The sequence below is a fragment of the Peromyscus californicus genome, unplaced genomic scaffold (assembly GCF_007827085.1).
Source record: "Peromyscus californicus insignis strain IS unplaced genomic scaffold, ASM782708v3 Scaffold_6__1_contigs__length_162567912, whole genome shotgun sequence".
Classification (NCBI taxonomy): domain Eukaryota; kingdom Metazoa; phylum Chordata; class Mammalia; order Rodentia; family Cricetidae; genus Peromyscus; species Peromyscus californicus.
In genome coordinates, this window is record NW_026294584.1 from 162,399,830 (window position 1) to 162,419,437 (window position 19,608).

The 19,608-nt window shown below is 46.8% G+C and overlaps 1 protein-coding gene across 1 annotated transcript in view; it reads right to left on the minus strand.

Moving 5' to 3' along the window:
• Nucleotides 1-812: 812 nt before the first annotated feature.
• Nucleotides 813-19,608, minus strand: part of LOC128098998 (regucalcin-like) — a 96,338-nt gene continuing 77,542 nt past the window's right edge. The window contains exons 2-7 of the mRNA XM_052720623.1: nucleotides 2,656-2,825; nucleotides 2,011-2,199; nucleotides 1,685-1,900; nucleotides 1,461-1,592; nucleotides 1,137-1,293; nucleotides 813-1,001 (exon numbers count right to left, since the gene is read on the minus strand). Of these exons, the coding sequence (XP_052576583.1) occupies nucleotides 956-1,001; nucleotides 1,137-1,293; nucleotides 1,461-1,592; nucleotides 1,685-1,900; nucleotides 2,011-2,199; nucleotides 2,656-2,824 (909 nt within the window). The 5' untranslated portion in view covers nucleotide 2,825 and the 3' untranslated portion in view covers nucleotides 813-955. The remainder of the gene's footprint in view (nucleotides 1,002-1,136; nucleotides 1,294-1,460; nucleotides 1,593-1,684; nucleotides 1,901-2,010; nucleotides 2,200-2,655; nucleotides 2,826-19,608) is intronic.

Here is a 19,608-nt window from a genome sequence, read left to right on the forward strand (position 1 = left end):
GTGAGTGCTTGTCTCAGTCCTCCTGAGTGCCCACATCACCATGCTGAGTACTGAAAACTAAGAAGGTTGAAGAGCTGCGTGGTGTTGGTCTAAGACCTCGTGAGTAGTTAGTTGTGTACTGTGTATATAGCATGAGTGCTGTACTGAGTACCTGCTGAACCCGCTGAACAGGACGGCCCCGCCCCTGTGTGTGAGTGCTTGTCTAAGTCCTCATGCGTCCTTAGCTATGTACTGTGTACATAGCACGAGAGCTGTGCTGAGTAGTCGGGTGGGTACTGTGTACTGTGTACTGTGTACTCAGCATGAGTGTTCACATCTCTGTGCTGAGTACTCAACCTGCCCCACCCATCTATTTCCTGACTGTGAGTGCTTGTCTAAGTCCTTGTGACTACTTAGCTGTGTACTGTGTACTTAGCATGAGTGCTTTGCTGAGTACTCAACGCAGAACAGGACGCCCCGCCCATCTGTTTCCTGTCTGAGTGCTTATCTAAGTCCTCATGAGTCCTTAGCTGTGTACTGTATATACTTACAAGTGCTGTGCTGAGTACTCGGACCCCGGGGGTACTGTGTACTGTGTACTCAGCATGAGTGCTGTGCTGCAGAAAAGGACGGACTCAGTTTCTGTTCCAGTCTGTGCACTGCTTGTCTAAGTCCTCCTGAGTACTTAGCTGTGTACATAGCACGAGTGCTGTGCTGAGTCCTCGGACCCCAAGTTCTGTGTACTGTGTACTTAGCATCAGGACCCGGCTCAGTCCTCTCCGTGGTCTGCAGTGACCCCATGATCCTTGACCCCACGGACGCGGACACTCGTGGAAACACGTCACAGCAGGATTTATGATGGAAGTCATGGGGACACGGGAGTCACGGGTTTCACATGGGGAAGTCATGGGGGTCACGGGGGTTCGCAGGGGTCATGGGGGTCACGGGGGTCACCTGGACAGGACTTGGCCTCAGCCTACGAAGGAGAAACACGCGCGTCCGCGAACGCCCAGGCCGGAGACCTGTGGGGGGCAGGCCTGACGTCATGCGGGAAATTCCCACAACTCGGGACCCACCCCCACGCCCGTGGGGCATGCTGGGACACGCAGCCCTCCCCCCCCCCCCCGCTTTGAACACGTGACCCCCAACGCGCCCACCTTGAACACGTGACCCCGCCTGCGGCTCCCCCCCGCAGCTGCTCCTCGCTCAGCCCGTCGGCTGCTGACGTCACGAAGAGATCCGCATAGTCAGCGCCACCGAAGCAGCAGGAAGTGACGCGGGACACGGGGAATTCCAGGGTTCCCACGCGTGACCCTGGGGGGGTCAGCAGGAAGTGACGCGGGACACGGGGAATTCCAAGGTTCCCACGCACGACCCTGCACACCCTGACGTCACGCAATGTGACCCCCTGCAGCACGCCATGACGTCACACCGTGACCCCGCCGCGACACCTCACCCCCACACACCCTGACTTCACGCACCCGTGTGCGGGTCCACGCGGATCACGCGGCCCCCGTCGATGCACGCCACCCACAGCGACCCTGCGCTGTCCACGCACAGCCCGTCGGGCATCGCCCCGCCCCGCGGCAGCTGGAGCAGGAGCCGGCGGTTCTCTGCGAGGACATGGGACACGGACACGTGTGGGCGCTGGGGGGGACACGGGGCAGAAGGGACATGGGGGACAAGAGTCGCCCCCCACGCTCACCGATGGTCCCCGCCTGCACGTCATAGTCATAGGCGTACACGGCGTAGTCCAGGCTGTCCACGTGATAGAACGTGCGCTGGTCAGGTGACCAGTCCAGCCCGTTGGAGATGCCCAGCCGGTCGGCGAGCTTCCGCACCACGTGGTCCCCGTGGAGCGAGTAGAGGGCTCCCTGCGCGGGTTCCCACACCCCGGGGGCCAGGGGCTCGGGCATGGTGCCTTCAGGGTCAGAGGGCGGGGGTCAGGGGTCACGGTCAGGTGGGAGAAGTCATGGTGACCGGGTGACCCTGTGTCCCCGTGACCCCATGACCCCCGTGACCCCGTGTCACCTGTCACGAAGCGCCCCGCGGGGTCCACCTTGCCGTCATTGACCCGGATGCCAGGCGTCTGTCCGTCCAACTGCGCCACCCACTGCACGTCCTGCGAGTCCCAGTCCAGCAGTCCCACGCGCGTGCCCGCGGCCACCACGTAGCTGCCCGGGTCCTTGTCGCGCAGAGCCACGCAGCCCACGGGGTCTCCTGGAGGGGGACGGGGGCCGTGACGGGGGTGACGGGCCCCCACGGTCTCCTACTCCCCCTGCCCCAGGCTGCCCCAGGCTCCGCTCCGCCCCCCACGGTCTCCCACTCGCCACACCCGCCCCGGGCTCCCCCAGGCTCAGGACCCCCCCCCATGGTCTCCCACTCCCCGCGCCCGCCCCGGGCTTCCCCAGGCTCCCTCTCTGCCCACCACGGTCTGCCACTCCCCACGCCCGCGCCGGGCTCCCCCAGGCTCAGGGACCCCCCCCCCCCCCACGGTCTCCCACTCCCCCTTGCCCCCAGGCTCCCCCAGGCTCCGCTCCGCCCCCCCACGGTCTCCCACTCCCCCCCGCCCCGGGCTCCCCCAGACTCAGGACCCCCTCCCCCACGGTCTCCCACTCTGCCCCACGGTCTCCCTCCACTCTCCCCTTCCCCGCCCCACAACCGTCCCCTGCTCACCCAGCCGCACCGTCTGCACCTGCGCCTTGTGCGGGCACAAGCGGCACACGGTCTGCGCGAGGATGTCCACGTAGACCAGCTGTCCCGTGGCCTCCTCCCACACGGGACACTCGCCCATCCGATGCCTCTCAGTGACTATGGCCTGGATGTGGGGCTGGGGCGACGCCATGCTGCAGGGAGTGGGAGGGGGGCAGTGACATCTGCGGGGAGAGAGTCAGCACCGGACTGGGACAGCCTGGGGCTCGCACTCCCACCCTGAGTCAGCACCGGACCCCCGGACAGCCTGGGGCTCCCACTCACGTCCTGAGTCAGCACCGGGACCCCCGGACAGCCTGGGGCTCGCACTCTCACCCTGAGTCAGCACCGGACCCCCGGACAGCCTGGGGCTCTCACTCCCACCCTGAGTCAGCACTGGGGACCCCCGGGACGCCTGGGGCTCGCACTCACGTCCTGAGTCAGCACTGGGACCTCAGAACAGTCTGGGGCTCGCACTCCTGCCCTGAGTCAGCACGGCGACCCCAGACAGCCTGGGGCTCGCACTCCCCGCCCTGCCCCGCGCTCACGTGAAGGAGGTACCAGGGAGCCCCCCACCTCCCCAGCTACCTGTGGCTCCCTGCCGGGACTCCGGTGGCCTCTGTGTTCACAGACCTCACCAGGTGAGGATCTTCAGGGGCCCCAGGCTGGGTGGCGACCGCCACTCCCTGCCTCCCCACCCTCCCCATGTCCTCTGCCTAGGCCTGTGCTGGAGGGCGGTGCTGTTCCTCTGGGGACTGCACCCCAGGGAGCGGCTTGGCAGCCTCAGTCAGGGTGACAGGAGGCCCTCCTGGATAGGGGGACCCTGGTGGTACAACAGGAGGCTACTGTAAACAGCAGGAGATGCCTGTGTGCAGCAGCTGGAGACCCTGTATACAGCAGGAGACCCCTGTGTGCAGCAGGAGACCCTGTATGCAGCAGGAGACCCTGTAAACAGCAGGAGACCCCTGTGTACAGCAGCAGGAGAACCTTGTATACAGCAGGAGACCCCTGTGTACAGCAGCAGGAGACCCTGTGTGCAGCAGGAGATGCGTGTGTGTCTACCCTCTGCAGGTTCCCTGTCCATGTGAAGGTGACCTGTGTCCTCTGTAGATGTCCCCATGCCCTCAGCAGTTGGCCCTGCCTCTTAGAATGTGTCCTTTGCTCTCAACAGATGCCCTTACCCCTCTTCTGGTGTCTTCTGTTTTTATGTATGTGTCCCCATGACCTCAGCAGGTGGTCCCGGTCCTGAATAAGTGTCCCTGATCCTTAAATGTCCTGTGCCCTCACCAGGTGGCTGTGCCCCTCACCAGGTGTCCTCTGCCCTCAAGCTTTATCCCTGCCCCTCACCACGTGGCTCTGGTCTTCTGCAGGTGGCCCTGACATGTAATAGGCATTCTCTGCCCTTTACAGGTGGCCCTGTACCTCAGCACATGGCCAGGTCCCTTAAAGATATTCTGTGTCCTCAGCATGTGGCCCAGCCACTCAGCAGGTGATCCTGCCCCTCTGGAAGTATCCTCTGTAGGCGTCCTTTGCCTTCAGCAGTTGTCCCAGGCCCTCTGTATGTCTTGTGTCCACTGTAGGTGTCCCCACACCCTCATAAGGTGGCACTGGTCCTCACCAGGTGGCCCTGGTTCTCAGCAGGTGGCCCTGGTCCTCAGCACAGGGCCCTGGTCTTCAGCTGGTGGCCCTGCTTCTCAGCAGGTGTCCTGTGCCTTCTCAGGTGACCCTGCCCCTCTCTAGGTGTCCTGTGCCCTCAGCGAGTGTTTCTTTTCCTTAATACATGTTCTGGGCCCTCAACAGGTGTCCAAATCTGTCAGCAAGTGACCCTGGCCCTCGGCAGGTGTCCCCATGCCCTCTGCAGCTGTCCAGTGTCCTTAGCAAGTGACCCTGCCCTTCTGCAGGTGTTCTGTGTCCTCATGATGTGACCCTGCCCCTCAGCAGATGACCCTGCACCTCTGGAGGTATTCTGTGTCCTCTGTAGGTGTCCTGTGCTTCTACAGGCTACTCTGCCCCTCAGGAGGTGGGCCTGCCTTTCTGCAGATGTCCTTTGTAACACAAATTGCTAAATGGTCTTACAATAAAAAACCTGGAGCCTGGTATTGGGGTGAAAGCTGAAAAATCAGAGAGACAAAGGAACAAGCCACCTACCACCTCTAGGACACTTCAGGCTGAACAGCTTTCCTCAGCCCAAAGGCCTTAGTTCCTGTCTCCTCATGCCTTGCATACCTGTCTCCACCCACCCATATCATTTCTTGTCTCAACTTTCCTAGTGCTGGGATTAACGGTGTGAGCCACCACTGCCTGGCTCTGTTTCTCTCCTAGACTGAGTCAATCTCATATAGTCCAGGGTGGCTTTGAGCTCACAGAGATCCTGATTAAAGGTGTGTGCCACCTTGCCTGGCTTCTATGTTTCACCACAGTCCTTTGCTGTCATCAGATGTCTTATGTGGTCAGAAGATATCTTCATTCCATTGACAGGTGTTCCCCTTCCCTTCACAGGTGTCCCAGAACCTCTGCATGTGTGTCCTGTGTCCTCTGTAGATGTCCCCATGCCCTCAGCAGGTGGCCCTGGTCCTTAGCCACCTGCTTAGAATATGTCCTTTGCCCTCAGCAGATGCCCTTACCCCTCTTCTGGTGTCTTCTGTCTTTATGTATGTGTCCCCATGACCTCAGTGGGTGTTCCCAGTCCTGAATAAGTGTCCCTGCTCCTTAAATGTGTCCTGCTATCTCAGCAGGTGGCTGTGCCCCTCACCAGGTGTCCTGTGACCTCAGCAGGCGGTCATGACCCTCAACAAGTGTCTTGTGCCCTTAAGTGGTATCCCTGCCATTCACCACTTGACTCTGATCTTCTGCAGGTGGCCACGACATTTAATAGGCATCCTCTGCCCTCAATAAGTGGCTCTGTTCCTCAGTAGGTGACCAGGCCCCTTAAAGATATCCTGTACCCTCAGCATTGTCCTGTGTCCTCTGCACTCAGCAGGTGGCTCTGATTCCTCAGCAGTGGTCCTGACACTCAGCAGGTGTCCTGTGTCCTCATCAGTTGCCCCTGTCCCTCTGCAGCTATCTTGTGTCCTCTGTAGGTGTTCTGTGCACTCATCAGGTGGCTTTGTGTCCACAACAGTGGCCCAGACATTCTGCAGGTGTCTTGTGTCCTCAGCATATGACCCTGCCATTCTGAAGGTGTCCTATGTGGTCAGCAGGTGTCTCGTGTGGTCAGAAGATGTCCCCAAGCCATTGGCAGATGTTCCCATTCCTTCAGCAGGTGACCCTGCCAATGTGCATGTGGCTTTGCCTCTCTCCAAGTGTCCTGTGTCTTTAGCAGGTGTCCTGTGCTCTCAGCAGGTGACCCTTGCCCTCTGTAGGTGTCCTGGTCCTCTGTAGTTGTCCTATGCCCTCAGCAGGTGGCTCTGCTCTTCTGCAGGTGCCCATGTATCCTCAGCAGGTGGCCCTGACATTCTGGAGATGTCCTGTGCCCTATCAGTTGATTCTGCCCCACTCAAGGTGTCCTGTGTCCTAGCAGGTGTCCTGTGCCCTCACCAGGTTCTTCAGCCCTATTGCAGGTGTTTTGGGCCCTCTGTAGGTGTCCTGTGACCTCAGCAAGTGTCTCTTCTTTTTAACATGTGTTCTGTGCCCTGAACAGGTGGCCAAATCTGTCAACAAGTGGCCCTGCCCCCTGGGCGGGCATCCTGTGTCCTCACCAGATAGGCCTGTGCCCTCTGCAGGTGTCCTGTGTCCTCAGGATGTGACCCTGCCCCTCAGCAGGTGGCCCTGCCTTTCTGCAGATCCTCTGCAGTCAGCAGGTATCTTGTGTGGTCAGAAGCTGTCCCTAAGGAGTTGGCAGGTATTCCCTGGCACAGTCATATTTGAATGAAATGGTAAAAGTCATAAAGCCAGCACAGCTGCATGACAAAGATCCAGCAACTGAGTCACATAATGGCTGCCATGCCACCTTTGGTTTTCATCTCCACCTGTTGCATACATGAGAGACTTTTAATATTTGTACAATTTAGGGATATTGAATTGATGGAAATTTCTTATGAATAATTTATGCATTCTTCCAGGAATGCTGCTTCTAAGCTCTCCTCGGAAAGTCCTGAGCATACTCCTGCTTTTAGTGAGATAACTTTAACTACTTGAAGGTCTTCCTTATGCCTTGGAGGTTGTGACACACATAAAGAAGCCAGAAGTCTCTTTATGAAGCTATGAGACATTCTTGAAACAACTGTCCCTGTAATTATACAGGAATAGGATATTCAAAACAAAGTAAACTCAAAGGTCAACAAGATTAGGTGAGCTAGAGGAGTTGACCACAGTTCAAATTACAAGCCTCTTCCCACTGTACACTCAGACAATTATGTGACATGTACCTCTGCCGTACATAGAGACATATTGATGAACAACATATGGAGTGGGAAGGTGATGAAAGAATGAGATGTCAGGAACTCCTTTACTGAGAAAAGTTAGCACATGCAGAGTCACCAAGGAGCAACAGAATGCCAGGATTAGACATATAGACAAATTCTATAAAGATATAAAATATAAACATTGTATTATGCCAGAATTTGAATAATAACTGCAGCAGCTTTGGCCTGAGGATTTTTCTTGGGCACCCTGACCATTTAGAGTTAATAATACACTGCTTGGGATATGGCAAAATGCCCAGTGTGGCTTGAAGATTTTTGTTTTGGTCTAGTGTCCTTGAAGCGACCAAAGCTACCAGCCTGAGAACAGGCTGTCATATGCCTCTAGCTTCTCAAAAATTGGATTATGGGTTTAATGAGTAAGAATAATAACTCTGTTTATTAATGATGTCAAAACTTGAGGTAAAATGATTGAAAATGATAACTCTTTTCTATCATAGTTTATTAATGATGACTAAAAGATGAGCAAAAGGAAGTGAAACACATGTCCAAAAACAAAAATGATATGATCTATGTTTTGGAACATCATGAATGTATCTCTGCTTACTAAATTCATATAAATAAAGAAGCACTCTGGCTGCTAGCCAGCCAGGCTGCAAGATTCTCCTGACTATCATGGCCTGACTGACTTCCTTCCCTCACCAACTCCTTCATCCTCTGCTAGGACCTGTCCACCACCAGGGATGGCTCCTGACATCTATTTAATAATATGTTTTTCAAACTGATGTAAATTACAGTTTATGATTACAAGACAAATAGGCAGTATATGAAAAGTCCTTGTTAACCAAATAATTGACTTTTTAAGGTCAATTATGGTTTATCAACCATAGTATTCAATCATAGCCAGCTCTTCCTGAGACTGTGATTTACAACTCACACAGTAACATATGTATCTTAACATAGGTGTAGCTCAGTCACTATAAATTCCACATAAGCCCCTGGTCTTGTCTATAGTAAGTTATGGACTAATTTATGTTTTAGAATATTAGTTTAAGATGTGTTACATATGTTTGTGCTGTGGAATATTTGTTTAATGATACAAAAATGTGTTGCATTCTTTTATGTTGCATTTGTTTAGCTCTATAAAGCTGTGTTACTTTGCCTGCCTAAAGCACCTGATTGGTCTAATAAAGAGCTGAATGGTCAATAGCTAGGAAGGAGAGAGAAATAGTTGGGGCAGGGGGCAGAGAGAATAAAGAGGAGGAAATATCTGAGAAAGGAGAGGAGTAAGAAAAGGAGGAGAGGAGGATGCCAGGGGCCAGCCATCCAGTCATTCAGCCACCCTGTCAGCTACAGAGTAAGAAGGAAAGAAAGATATATAGAATAAGGAAATGTAAAAGCCCAGAGGCAAAATATAGTTAAAGAGAAATGGGATAATTTAAATTAGAAAAGTTGGCTACTAACAAGCCAAGCTAAGGCTGGGCATTTATAATTAAGAATAGGTCTCTGTGTATTTATTTGGGACCTGGGTGGTGGGTCCCCAAAGAGTAAAAGAAAAACAACCAATGTAGCAGGAATCTTAGATGGTCTTATTAATAAAATCAAACCTGAGGCCAAGTATTGGGGTGAACACTGGAAGATCAGAGAGACAGAACAAGCCACAGCTAACCTCACCTGGCCAACTTCTCAGCTGATCTTGTTTCCTCAGACTGGAAGCCTCTGTGTCCTCATATCCGAATGGCTCTCAGCTTAACTGTGCTGCTCAAAACCTAAAAGCTTAACCAGCCAAATGCTTAACCAGCCAAATGCTTCTAGTTCCTGGTCCTCATGCCTTATATATCTTTCTGCCTTCTATCATCACTCCCTGGGATTAAAGGCTCACTCCCTGGGATTAAAGGTGTGAGTCACCATGCCTGGCTGTTTCCAATGTGGCCTTGAACTCACAGAGATCACAGATGGATTTCTGCCTCTGGAATGCTAGGATTAAAGGCGTGAGTGCCAACATTTTCTAGCCTAAGTATCTAGTGGATTTTCTGTTCTCTGACCCCAGATAAATTTGTTAGGGTACACAATATTTTGGGGAACACAATACCACCACAAACCAACTACAAGTTTACGCACACACAAAAATCCCAGAAACATAGCAAATATTTCAAACATAAAACAAAAGCAAATGTCAGTGAATACCCATTAAATAACAAGGCTTGTATGTGAGAAAGAGCATAGTAGAGTTGTGTGTTGAAGCTGTCTAAGTTACTTTACATTTTCAAAATAAAATGATATGTGAAATAAATTTTATTATTCCATTCACTTCCAAAAAACCCCAAAACTTTCTTGTGAATATTGTTTGTAGAGTCTAACTGCACTATTAACCCATACTTTTAACACTTTTATGTTCCAATTTTATATCTTCAGGCTTAGCATCTGAAGCATACAAATATACCTCTGGGAAATGTGTTAAGGATAATACTAGAATAAAATACCTCCATTTAGAAAGTGATGTTAAATTTCATGCAGCACTTTAAATTTTTTTATGTGCATTGGTGTTTTGTCTGCATGTATGTCTGTGTGAGGGTCAGTCCCCCTAGAACTGGAGTTGCAGAGTGTTGTGAGCCACCATGTGGGTTCTGAGAATTGAACCTGCCAGAGGCATTTCTTTCCAATATTTTCATAATTTATATATGTTCCTGCATGACTTTGAGGTAAGAATGTCCCTGCTTTTACATTGTGATCATGTTTAGAAATGGACTTGTTAACTAAGCATTCTTAGGAATAGGCAGAAGTCTACATGAATGTGTCCAGACTCACTAATGAATTACACCTTCTGGTAGCAGCTGACATATATAAAGGATACTGAAGGAGAAAACTCTTTCTCTTTGCCTGCTTCCCCTAGCTTTGGCTACCAAGTTCATTCCTTTACTAATATTACAGCCTACTTCTTTGGAATTTTGGTGTATAGTGAAGACCATCTGAGATGTCCAGCCTCATGGACTGAACAACTAATAGACTCTTTAAATTCTCATTGGTAGACAGACATTGTTGGACTATCTGGACCACAGTTTGTGACACATTCTGATAAATCCACTTTCTACATACATGGAGAGATTCATTCTACCAATCTTGTTCATGTAGAAAGGCTTTGTGAGACCAAAATGAGCCATCTTAGAAATAAGAACAAAATGCTTTCACCCAAAAACTAAAGCCTAAGATTTCTCCTTCTAGGAATAGGCCAATAGTTACTGAAACAAGTCAGTCCAGATTCCAGAAACCAGGAAGTGTAAAAGTACAGAGTCACAAGGTAGTCACGAGGTAATGCCTGCTGGATTATGGAATGTCCTCTCCCTGGTTTCCAGGGTAACTGACCACAGAAATGCCCCCACCTGAGGGCAGCCAATGAGAAATGGTGGTGGACAACCACTCCCTTAGAAGTAAGATTAAGCCATGATTTCTAGAAAGCCCCTAGAAGTGAGCCAATCAGAATTGTACCCATACTAGCACCCCTAAATGACGTAACCTTGTGGTTTTTCCCTTTAAAAACTGAGCTTGCAGACAGGCGGGCACTTCCTCCAGCCTCCACTGTGTTGGATGTATTGGACGAAGTCCCTGCCTAGGCTTGTATATCCCGAATTAAACCTTGCTTTTGCATTCCGGCATGCTCGTCTTTGGTGGTCTCTCTGGGGGTCACGATCTGGGCACAACAGCTTGAATAATGCAGTTGTGGTTTTTTTTTAACCTGCCCATGGAGGAAGATGTGCTAGCTAACAATAGTGTTCATAAATACATTCTTCCTAATTCCAGTTCTCTGTGGGGCAGTTGGTTTTTTTTTTTTGGTCTTTTAATGGGTTTTGGGTCTGGGATAATTTTCATTGATTAGGGGGGTTGGTTACAAGTTGTTGTCAAGGGTTAGGAAAAAGGCTAAGCAAAGGAGATTAGATTTAAGGTTCTTATTTAAAAAAAAGAAAGAAAAGAAAAATGTAAATACATTGAATTGGATTGTTTTATATTGTATACAAATTATATATATTGAAATTGATATTGTTAGAAAATGTTGTATATATTTTTTTAATTGTACTGTTCATCTAACAATGTAATGCAATTTTCTGATCCTTGAATGTTATTACCAACTATTAGGATATAAAGAAATGAAAGTTAGTAGTTAGACATTATAATAGAACTTGTAGTTATATTAGGTATGTTTTCAAGATTGAGTAGATATATTTTAGATAGACAGGTTATCTTCAAACCCTTCAGAGATCTACAGAATATGGCATTTAAAATGTTTTAATAACTTAGAAAATTTTTCTTTTTTGTTATGACTACGAGACATGTCGGCTCCTGGCAGTACCAATCTACTTCAGAGAAAATATGGGCATTGAAGAAACTGTATATGGAGTTAGCTTTCATTGTGGCAAAAGTTAGCCACTGGACAACAAAGTATGCTCGAATCAACTGCTGACAAAATGAACAGACAGGACATGAAACAAAGGACTACTGATTCTTGCCAAAACAAGTGTGGTTATGGCTTTATCAAAAGGCATCTTCAGAGGCCAGGACAATATGGCACCATCCCTGAGGTGGCCTTCGCAATTCGGAAAAGGTGCAGTGCCCTTTTCTTCGAAGGCAGCTGAACAGGCAGTGGGCCGATGGCCTCTGATGTGCAATGGAACAGCAGCTGAAACAGTTATTCTTGAAGAGTAACTAAGCTCACGCCTCTCAATAGTAGACTGGCATTTGATAGAGGGATATGGAGAAGAATGGGATGCTGAGATGAAGCCATATATACACAGCCAAGAAGAATGGACAGCTGAATTAAAAAACCATCAACAATTTCCAGAATTTAAAATCCTGAATCATGACACGACACTAGTGGAATTCAGGTGTTTCTGGTACATGGATTACTCTCACTCAATGTGAGGTTGAACTGTTGACCTTGTGTACATCCTACTTCACAAATGAGTCTGTCAGATATGCTAAGCCTATAGGCTGAAGATGATGCCCCAACACTGTGGAGAAACCTCAGGTGACTGTCCAGGCAGCTGGCTGTTTCTGTCAACTCACAAATTTTTTGGAAGTTGCTTGCATGCACTTCCTATTTTTATTTTTGTTAGCTAATATTATTTCCTTCTTGGGTCTCTGAGGGAGTTGAAGATTAGTTAGTTATAGTTGAAGGTTAGTTAGTTATAGTTGAAGATTAATTAGGATACATTTTGGACTTACCAAAAAAGGATAGATAATGAAATTATTTTCTCTGAATTTGTCAAATACAAATGGACTAGACATTGTTTAGGTATTTATTACTTGTATATATTGTATATAGTTATTGTCCTTTTGTATATAGTTTTTCTTATATTAGTTATAAGCTTTTTCTTTTTTTTCCTTTTTATTAAAATAGAAAAGGGGAAATATGGTGATATTTTATTTGTATTAAAATGTTATTTGTATGTTAATAAATAAAGTTGCCCGTGGGTCAGAGCTATTAGCAAGCCATAGGAAAGCAGGGCAGTGGTAGCGTACGCTTGTAATTCCAGCACTTGGTAGGCAGAGCTGGGTAAGTCTCTGTGTGTTCAGGGATACAGCCATTATTGGATACACATGCCTTTAATCTCAATACCAATCATGGAAAACCTGGAGGCCTATACAGACAGGCCGTGAGGAGGCGGTCATGTGGTTGGGTTTACAACCAATGAGAAGGCAGGACAGGAACTCTATATAAAGACTTTAACACAGGGGTAGCTCTGGTTCAGAGAGGTAGGACCACCGCAGGAAGAAGGGTAAGGTTTTAGCTCTTAGCTCTGACCTCTTGGCTTTCTTCTTTGCATTGGTTCTGTGTTTCTTATTTAATAAGAAGGTTGAATACATCTACAGTTCTCTCTAAGTATTCAACTTTCTGTGAAGCCTACTCTTTTTATTATTATTCATTTGCCAACAGTTTGTTCTGAATTTCAGGAATAAAACTGCTAAAGCAATGGAGCCATTATCCAGTCTTATGGTGGAAGACCTATTATCTTGTTTGAGATCTGGTTCCTGATTTTCTTTCCTGATTGTTTGAAGTCCCCATGACAACCAGATAAAAAGTACCTTTAGTTCACCTGACCTCAGTGTGAAGTCACCTAACAAGCATCTCCTTTTGTGTCCTTAAATATGCTTTTAGTTGTTAATATTCTGGGCACTCTTCCACCTGTGTGGCAGGGAATAACTCCACCCCAAATAGTGTAGTGGGCTGTTCAAGCTAGCCACACTGTGTCCAGGAGGAGAAAGGGGAAGTGCCTATGGAGAGCAGGAAGATAACAGGGTCTGGCTTTGGAGCCCGGACAAGTGTTTTTGAAATGCAAATCTCTGCAGATCTAGAAAAGGTCTTTGGGGTGGAAGGCAGGGTCAGGAATCACTGTGCTGTGTCTTTAAGCAGTGTAACCCTATGGGAGGAACTCTTGCCACTCATTCCTTACTAGCCAATCAGGCTCTCCAGGCGACCTGCTAGTCAGAAGTGGTGCTGGGCTCTTCCAGGTGCCAGGCTTACAGGGTTGGCTTTGAAGAGGAACTGGCACCAGTGATTTTGTGTGCTGTGCTGCAAGTGCTGCTGCAGGGAGCTGAGTAGAGAGCTTGGGTGAGCTGGAAAACCATGAGATAGTGAGTGAGGGGCTGCTGCCCCCAGATGGGGTAGAACAGATGGTGAGGTGCAGGAGCCATTGTGGTGGGTCTTCCCTGGATCTAGGTGGAAACCTGCAGCCAGATTCCTTGTCCTGTGAGGTCTCATGTGGTCCTTGAAACTCCCTGGACCTAGGGGCTGGCCTCTGAATAACTTTGCTCTGTGGTCTGAATCTGCTCAGAGCATTGGGTGCAGGGAGCTGTATGTAGAAACATCTTTGTAGTCAACCTCAACATGCTTTTGATGCATCCATGGGAGGCAGGTTGCCAAACTCAGAGAGGCCTTATTTCTCAGTATCTTCAAGATGTTCATCACTTTGCATTTAACCTTTACATGTAAGATGCATTTATAGTTAATTTTGTGGTGGTTGTAAAGAGCATCTCATATGTTGGGTAGCACTCCACTACTATGCTGTGATGTCAAAGAGTAGAATTGATGATATAAAGGATTTACCAATGCTTAGGAGATAGTAAGTTGAGAGTAGTAGAATTTAGCTGAGGGAGGATTGCCTCTAAAATACCCAAAAGATAAATATATGCAAACCAACCCTGTTAGAGATTAGGATGCTAGGAAACACATTTGTTCACCAGGATTTTCCAGACATTTGGCTCCAAACCATTATAAAGGAGATGACCCTGATTTACAACCAGCCACTAAGCCCAACCCTATGTCAAAGAACAGGCCTCTAACCAGCTGATCAAGGAGGCATTACAGGGTCATAACGAACCTTAAGGCCTGGTGTGCCATAAAGTTCCCCTTTTCTTCTTGAGAAAAGCATAGTTCTCAGAAATGGGCAGTGTGATACCAGGTGATAAGTATTTGAAAAGTAAAACACTGTTGTGCTAAGGACTTGCCTGATCAAGCAAGGCTTTCATTTAGGCCCTCAGGCCGGGGGGTGGGGGGGACATTCTCTGGAGTGCTAATAACAGTCTGGGGCCTAGGCCTTGGGAACTTTCCCTAAGTGCCTGATGTATTGACAATAAAACAGAACTTCTCTAAAGCCAGAAATATGCTTGGGAAAGCTGGTAATGATCAGGGGCCAGGGCTTTTGTGGAGGGGCATTGCTTCAGATCTAGAGAACACAACTCTTCCCACTACATGGAGCTATGGTTATCAATCCCAAAGCCACTGTGGGCTTGGTCAGTAATGTTCTTGAGAAACCCTGTGTTCCCCTTGCGTAACATTGCTTGATTAGCCTCCTCTGAATTTGCCCCATTGAATGATACTTTCTGCTGACTTCCTAGAAGTTCCCCATTTTCTTCCATTTCCTTCCTAGAAGTAGTATACAAGATGTTATTCTTCTTAAGAAGCTTAATTGACATGAGATATAGCTTGTACAAAACCTCCCCAACCCAGCTTTTATCTTTTCTACCTTCTACTTTTCCTATCTTGCTGTGGGATGTTCTGTATGGCAAATGTGTTGCTCTGATTGGATAGTAAATAAAACACTGATTGGCCAGTAGTCAGGCAGGAGGAAGTATAGGTGGGACAAGGAGGAGAATAAAGCTGGAAAGTGGAAGGCTGAGAGAGACACTGCCAGCCACCACGATGACAAATAGCATGTGAAGATGCCGGTAAGCCACGAGCCACGTGGCAAGACATAGATTTATAGAAATGGATTAATTTAAGCTGTAAGAACAGTTAGCAAGAAGCCTGTCACGGCCATACAGTTTGTAAGCAATATGTCTCTGTGTTTACTTGGTTGGGTCTGAGCTGCTGTGGGACTGGCAGGTGAGAGAGATTTGTCCTGACTGTGGGCCAGGCAGGAAAACTCTAGCTATAAATGGCGCCCAATGAGTTGGCAAGAGTTTCCACCTAAAACCTGAGAAAAGATTCTAAAACAGAGCTAAAAACAGCTTTCTAATTGTCTCTCTCAAATGAGTGGCAGCTGCCGGTTTGAGCTACTGGCAGGTTCCTAGCATGTGCACTCGAACTGCAGTATGGCAGGAATGAGGACTCTACAAGTGGCACATTAAGCTGCCTGGTGGATTTAGCCTTTGTAGTACAAAACAAAAAAAGAGGCTTCTGGGCTACACACTGCTTGGATAAAAGCATAGACCCATGATAGCTCCCAGAGCTGGTGGTAAACTACCACCGCCATGTTGGGAAGCTGAGGTGGGTGGAGCCAGCAGCCATAGCGTCATTTCAGTCTTACAAATGCTGCAGTTTAAAGCAATAGATTCACAATAAGACAGATTCAGATATAATAGTTTACAATGTGTGTAAAATATACGTAGGCTTGAAAGAGACAAAAAAAGTGATATATACAGTTATATAAACAAATACATAGTTTTAAAAAATAAAGTCTTTAAAGAAACAGTAAAATTGATATAAAAAATAAGTCATGTAAAGATGAATATTACACAGAGAATCTGGATTGTGTTGTCTTTGGGATTTTTAACTGCAGGAAAACATTTGATCGTAAAAGATGTTAAGTTAAACCAATATGTATATTTTAAGGATACCTTGACTTCAAAATTTGGATGTAAGGATGTGTTGCTTTGGAAAGGAGATCTGCTTTTGTTCCCACAGAAAGCCAAAGGCTATGGATTTATTCCAGATTAAGATACATCAGGTTTGACCAGCCAAGACCCCCTGAAAGGTCTCTGATGACACCATGGCCCAGATGATCCAACATCCAGAATGGTTTGAAGGCAACTGGCTCAGACAATACAGCCTCATGGACTATTCCATAATCCTAAAATTTTCTTTGTGTCCCCATAAGATACAGCGCCCCCCTCCAGCAGGAAGTAGTAAGAGAAGCTATGCCCAAATTCCCAAATTATATGTAATTTTACTTTGTTAAGGTTAAAACCTTCCTTTTTGAAAAAAAAGGGGGGGGGGAAGTGCTGTGGGATGTTCTGTATGGCAAATGTGTTGCTCTGATTGGTTAGTAAATAAAACACTGATTGGTCAGTAGTCAGGCAGGAGGAGGTATAGGCGGGACAAGGAGGAGAATAAAGCTGGGAAGTGGAAGGCTGAGAGAGACACTACCAGCCACCATGATGACAAACAGCATGTGAAGATGCCGGTAAGCCAAGAGCCACGTGGCAAGGCATAGATTTATAGAAATGGATTAATTTAAGCTGTAAGAAAAGTTAGCAAGAAGCCTGCCACAGCCATACAGTTTGTAAGCAATATAAGTCTCTGTGTTTACTTGGTTGGGTCTGAGCTGCTGTGGGACTGGCAGGTGAGAGAGATTTGTCCTGACTGTAAGCTAGGCAGGAAAACTCTAGCTACACTATCTTTCTCATCCCCTGTGATCTTTACCTCAGGACCCTCTCACTAAAGAAGATCCTGTTGTTTCAGGTCTCTGGTATACTTAAGAAATTATTCTGGGAACATCTTTGCTGTATAACTCTCCCATCTGCCTAAGTTTCTAGACTGGCAAGTTGCCTGTCTCTATTTAATTTGTTCAAAGTGTAACTTGGAGCCTGAACCAAAAAGACACAAGAATGATAGCATATGTAGAATGCAAACCAGAGATGGATGCATGCTATCAATAAAGAGATTTTTCTTTATTAATCTCTTAAGTATATGGAGTGATTTTTCCCTGGGAAGGCATTTTGATTCTAGAACACCTGCACTTCTAGCCTTTTAGAAAAATGTTTCTGAGACAAGATCTCCTAAGTTGACACAAGTGCCCTTGGTCCCAGTCTGTTGCTCTTTAGGGTAGTGACCTTGCTGTCCTCTATATTACATCTGCAAAATCTTAAATTGAGTGATTGTACCACCTCAGAGTTTCAAAATTATTCATTTGAGTCATGCAATTGAATATTCATTGCAGTAAAAGGAAAAGGATTTACATGTGGAGCATGGTTTCCAACTTCAGACCAGAATAGAAGGAATAGTTTATTGTGTACACTGCTGGGGGAAATAGGGTAGGCAATCAGCTGCTGAAGTCACCATTATGAAAAAATACCTGATTGTATCAGAGATAGTGATTTTGTAATTCCCAGCGTGTACTAATTGATGACTTGTGAATGAAGACAGACCAGACTGATTGGTATACAATTTGGGATGGTCAACTTGCACTAAAGGATATTGAATTTTTTTATTAGGCAACTCTCCTATGCAGATATATTCAGTTTTGCTTGACATAGTTATGTCAGCTCAGAGGTTTAATGTGGTGATATTGTGTTCCCCAATATATCGTGCAACCTAATAAATTTATCTGGAGTCAGAGAACAGAACAGCCACTAGATAGACATAGAGGTCAGAAAATGGTGGCACTCACACCTTTAATCCTAGCATTCCAAAGGCAGAGATCCATCCAGATCTCTGTGAGTTTAAAGCCACACTGGAAACAGCCAGGCATGGTTACTCACACCTTTAATCTCAGGAAGTGATGGCAGGAGGCAGAAAGGTATATAAGGCGTGAGGACCAGGAACTAGAGCCTGGTTAAGCTTTTAGGCTTTTAGCAACAGTTCAGCTGAGATTCATTCTGGATGAGGACTCAGAGGCTTCCAGTCTGAGGAAATAGAATCAGCTGAGGAATTGGCGAGGTGAGGTAGCTGTGGCTTGTTCTGCTTCTCTGATCTTCCAGCGTTCACCCCAATATCTGGCTCTGGGTTTGTTTTTATTAATAAGACCCTTTAAGATTCGTGCTACAGTTTAAGAAAAAGACCATTGCTGTAACTCTGTGTGTCAGGTTACAGATCTCAGCAGCCAACAAGTGCATGTGGGCAAAAATCAATCTGTCTCTTATAAATGACATTCCCTCTACTAGAGAATGTTCTACTCTTTTTTGAAGTCAATATAGCTAAGTTTTTTATCTTAAAAATACATTATTCTTATCATTTTAAAATATCACTTATTGGTATCATTTTAACATTTTTAAAAGTACATTACTACTCTTATCTATTTGTTTCTGTTCTTTAATGTTTCTAGGTCATTATTTCATTCCTTTTCTCTTAAAAGCTGTTGATTATTGATTTCTGTTAGAACAATGTCTCCTGTAGCCCAGACTTGCCTCAAGCTGTATAATTGAGAACTGCATTGAACACTCAATCCTGCCTCTGCAGCCCAGCGCTGGGAAGACAGTCCTGCAACTCCTTCCAGGCTGGGCCCGGTGAGAAGGAAAAATGGACCAGTTAATGAGTGTTCCCCAGTCTCTCTGGCTTTTTTAGGGGACATACAAATGAAGAGGGACCTGTGCAAGAATTGAGTTCACTCACCAACTTTAAAGCTGATGTAGTGAAAGTGCAGAAAGGGTGAGCCAGAACAGAGGGTGAAAGCTTTCCTGCTTCAACAGTATTTGAGATTAGCAATGCAGAGTCACGTAATCAATTTTAGATGATCAATAAATGTTCTGACTAGCCATTTTTTGAGGTCCACAGACCAGAGCAATCAATACTCTGGATATCATGAAACCAAATTACTGTAGTTACACAAGTTTAACCAATATGGAAAATCTGGGTAAAATGGTGTGGCCCTAACAGGACTGCTATTTTCCTTGTTTAAGATGTATAGCCTTAGGGAAAAAAATGTTATTAATCCTTGGTTTGCTCTTATACAAATCCCTAGTACCTGGAACACATGGCTATGAATTCTGTTTCAACTTTTCAAAATAATTATTTGAGATTATGACTATGTCATACCCACAGTCTCTTTCCTGCCTACAAGTCCTACCATTGACCACTCATTGTTTTCTAATTCATGGTCTATTTTTCTTTAATGGTTACACAGTAACAACAGTTACTTTTTGAACATGACCTGTGTTTGCTTGCAGGACTTTACAGTTATGAAACAAAGGGTTGACTGTACTGGACAATCAGTGTGTATTTGTACACAAAGGACTGTGTGATTTGGAAGGGAAACAGGAAGTGCTTTAGGAGACTGGAAGTATTTCTATTAAAATACAAATTTCCCAGATTAGGGTGGAAGGGCAGAGCTGAAAAAGCGTCTGCTGTCTGTGTCATTTGATTTAT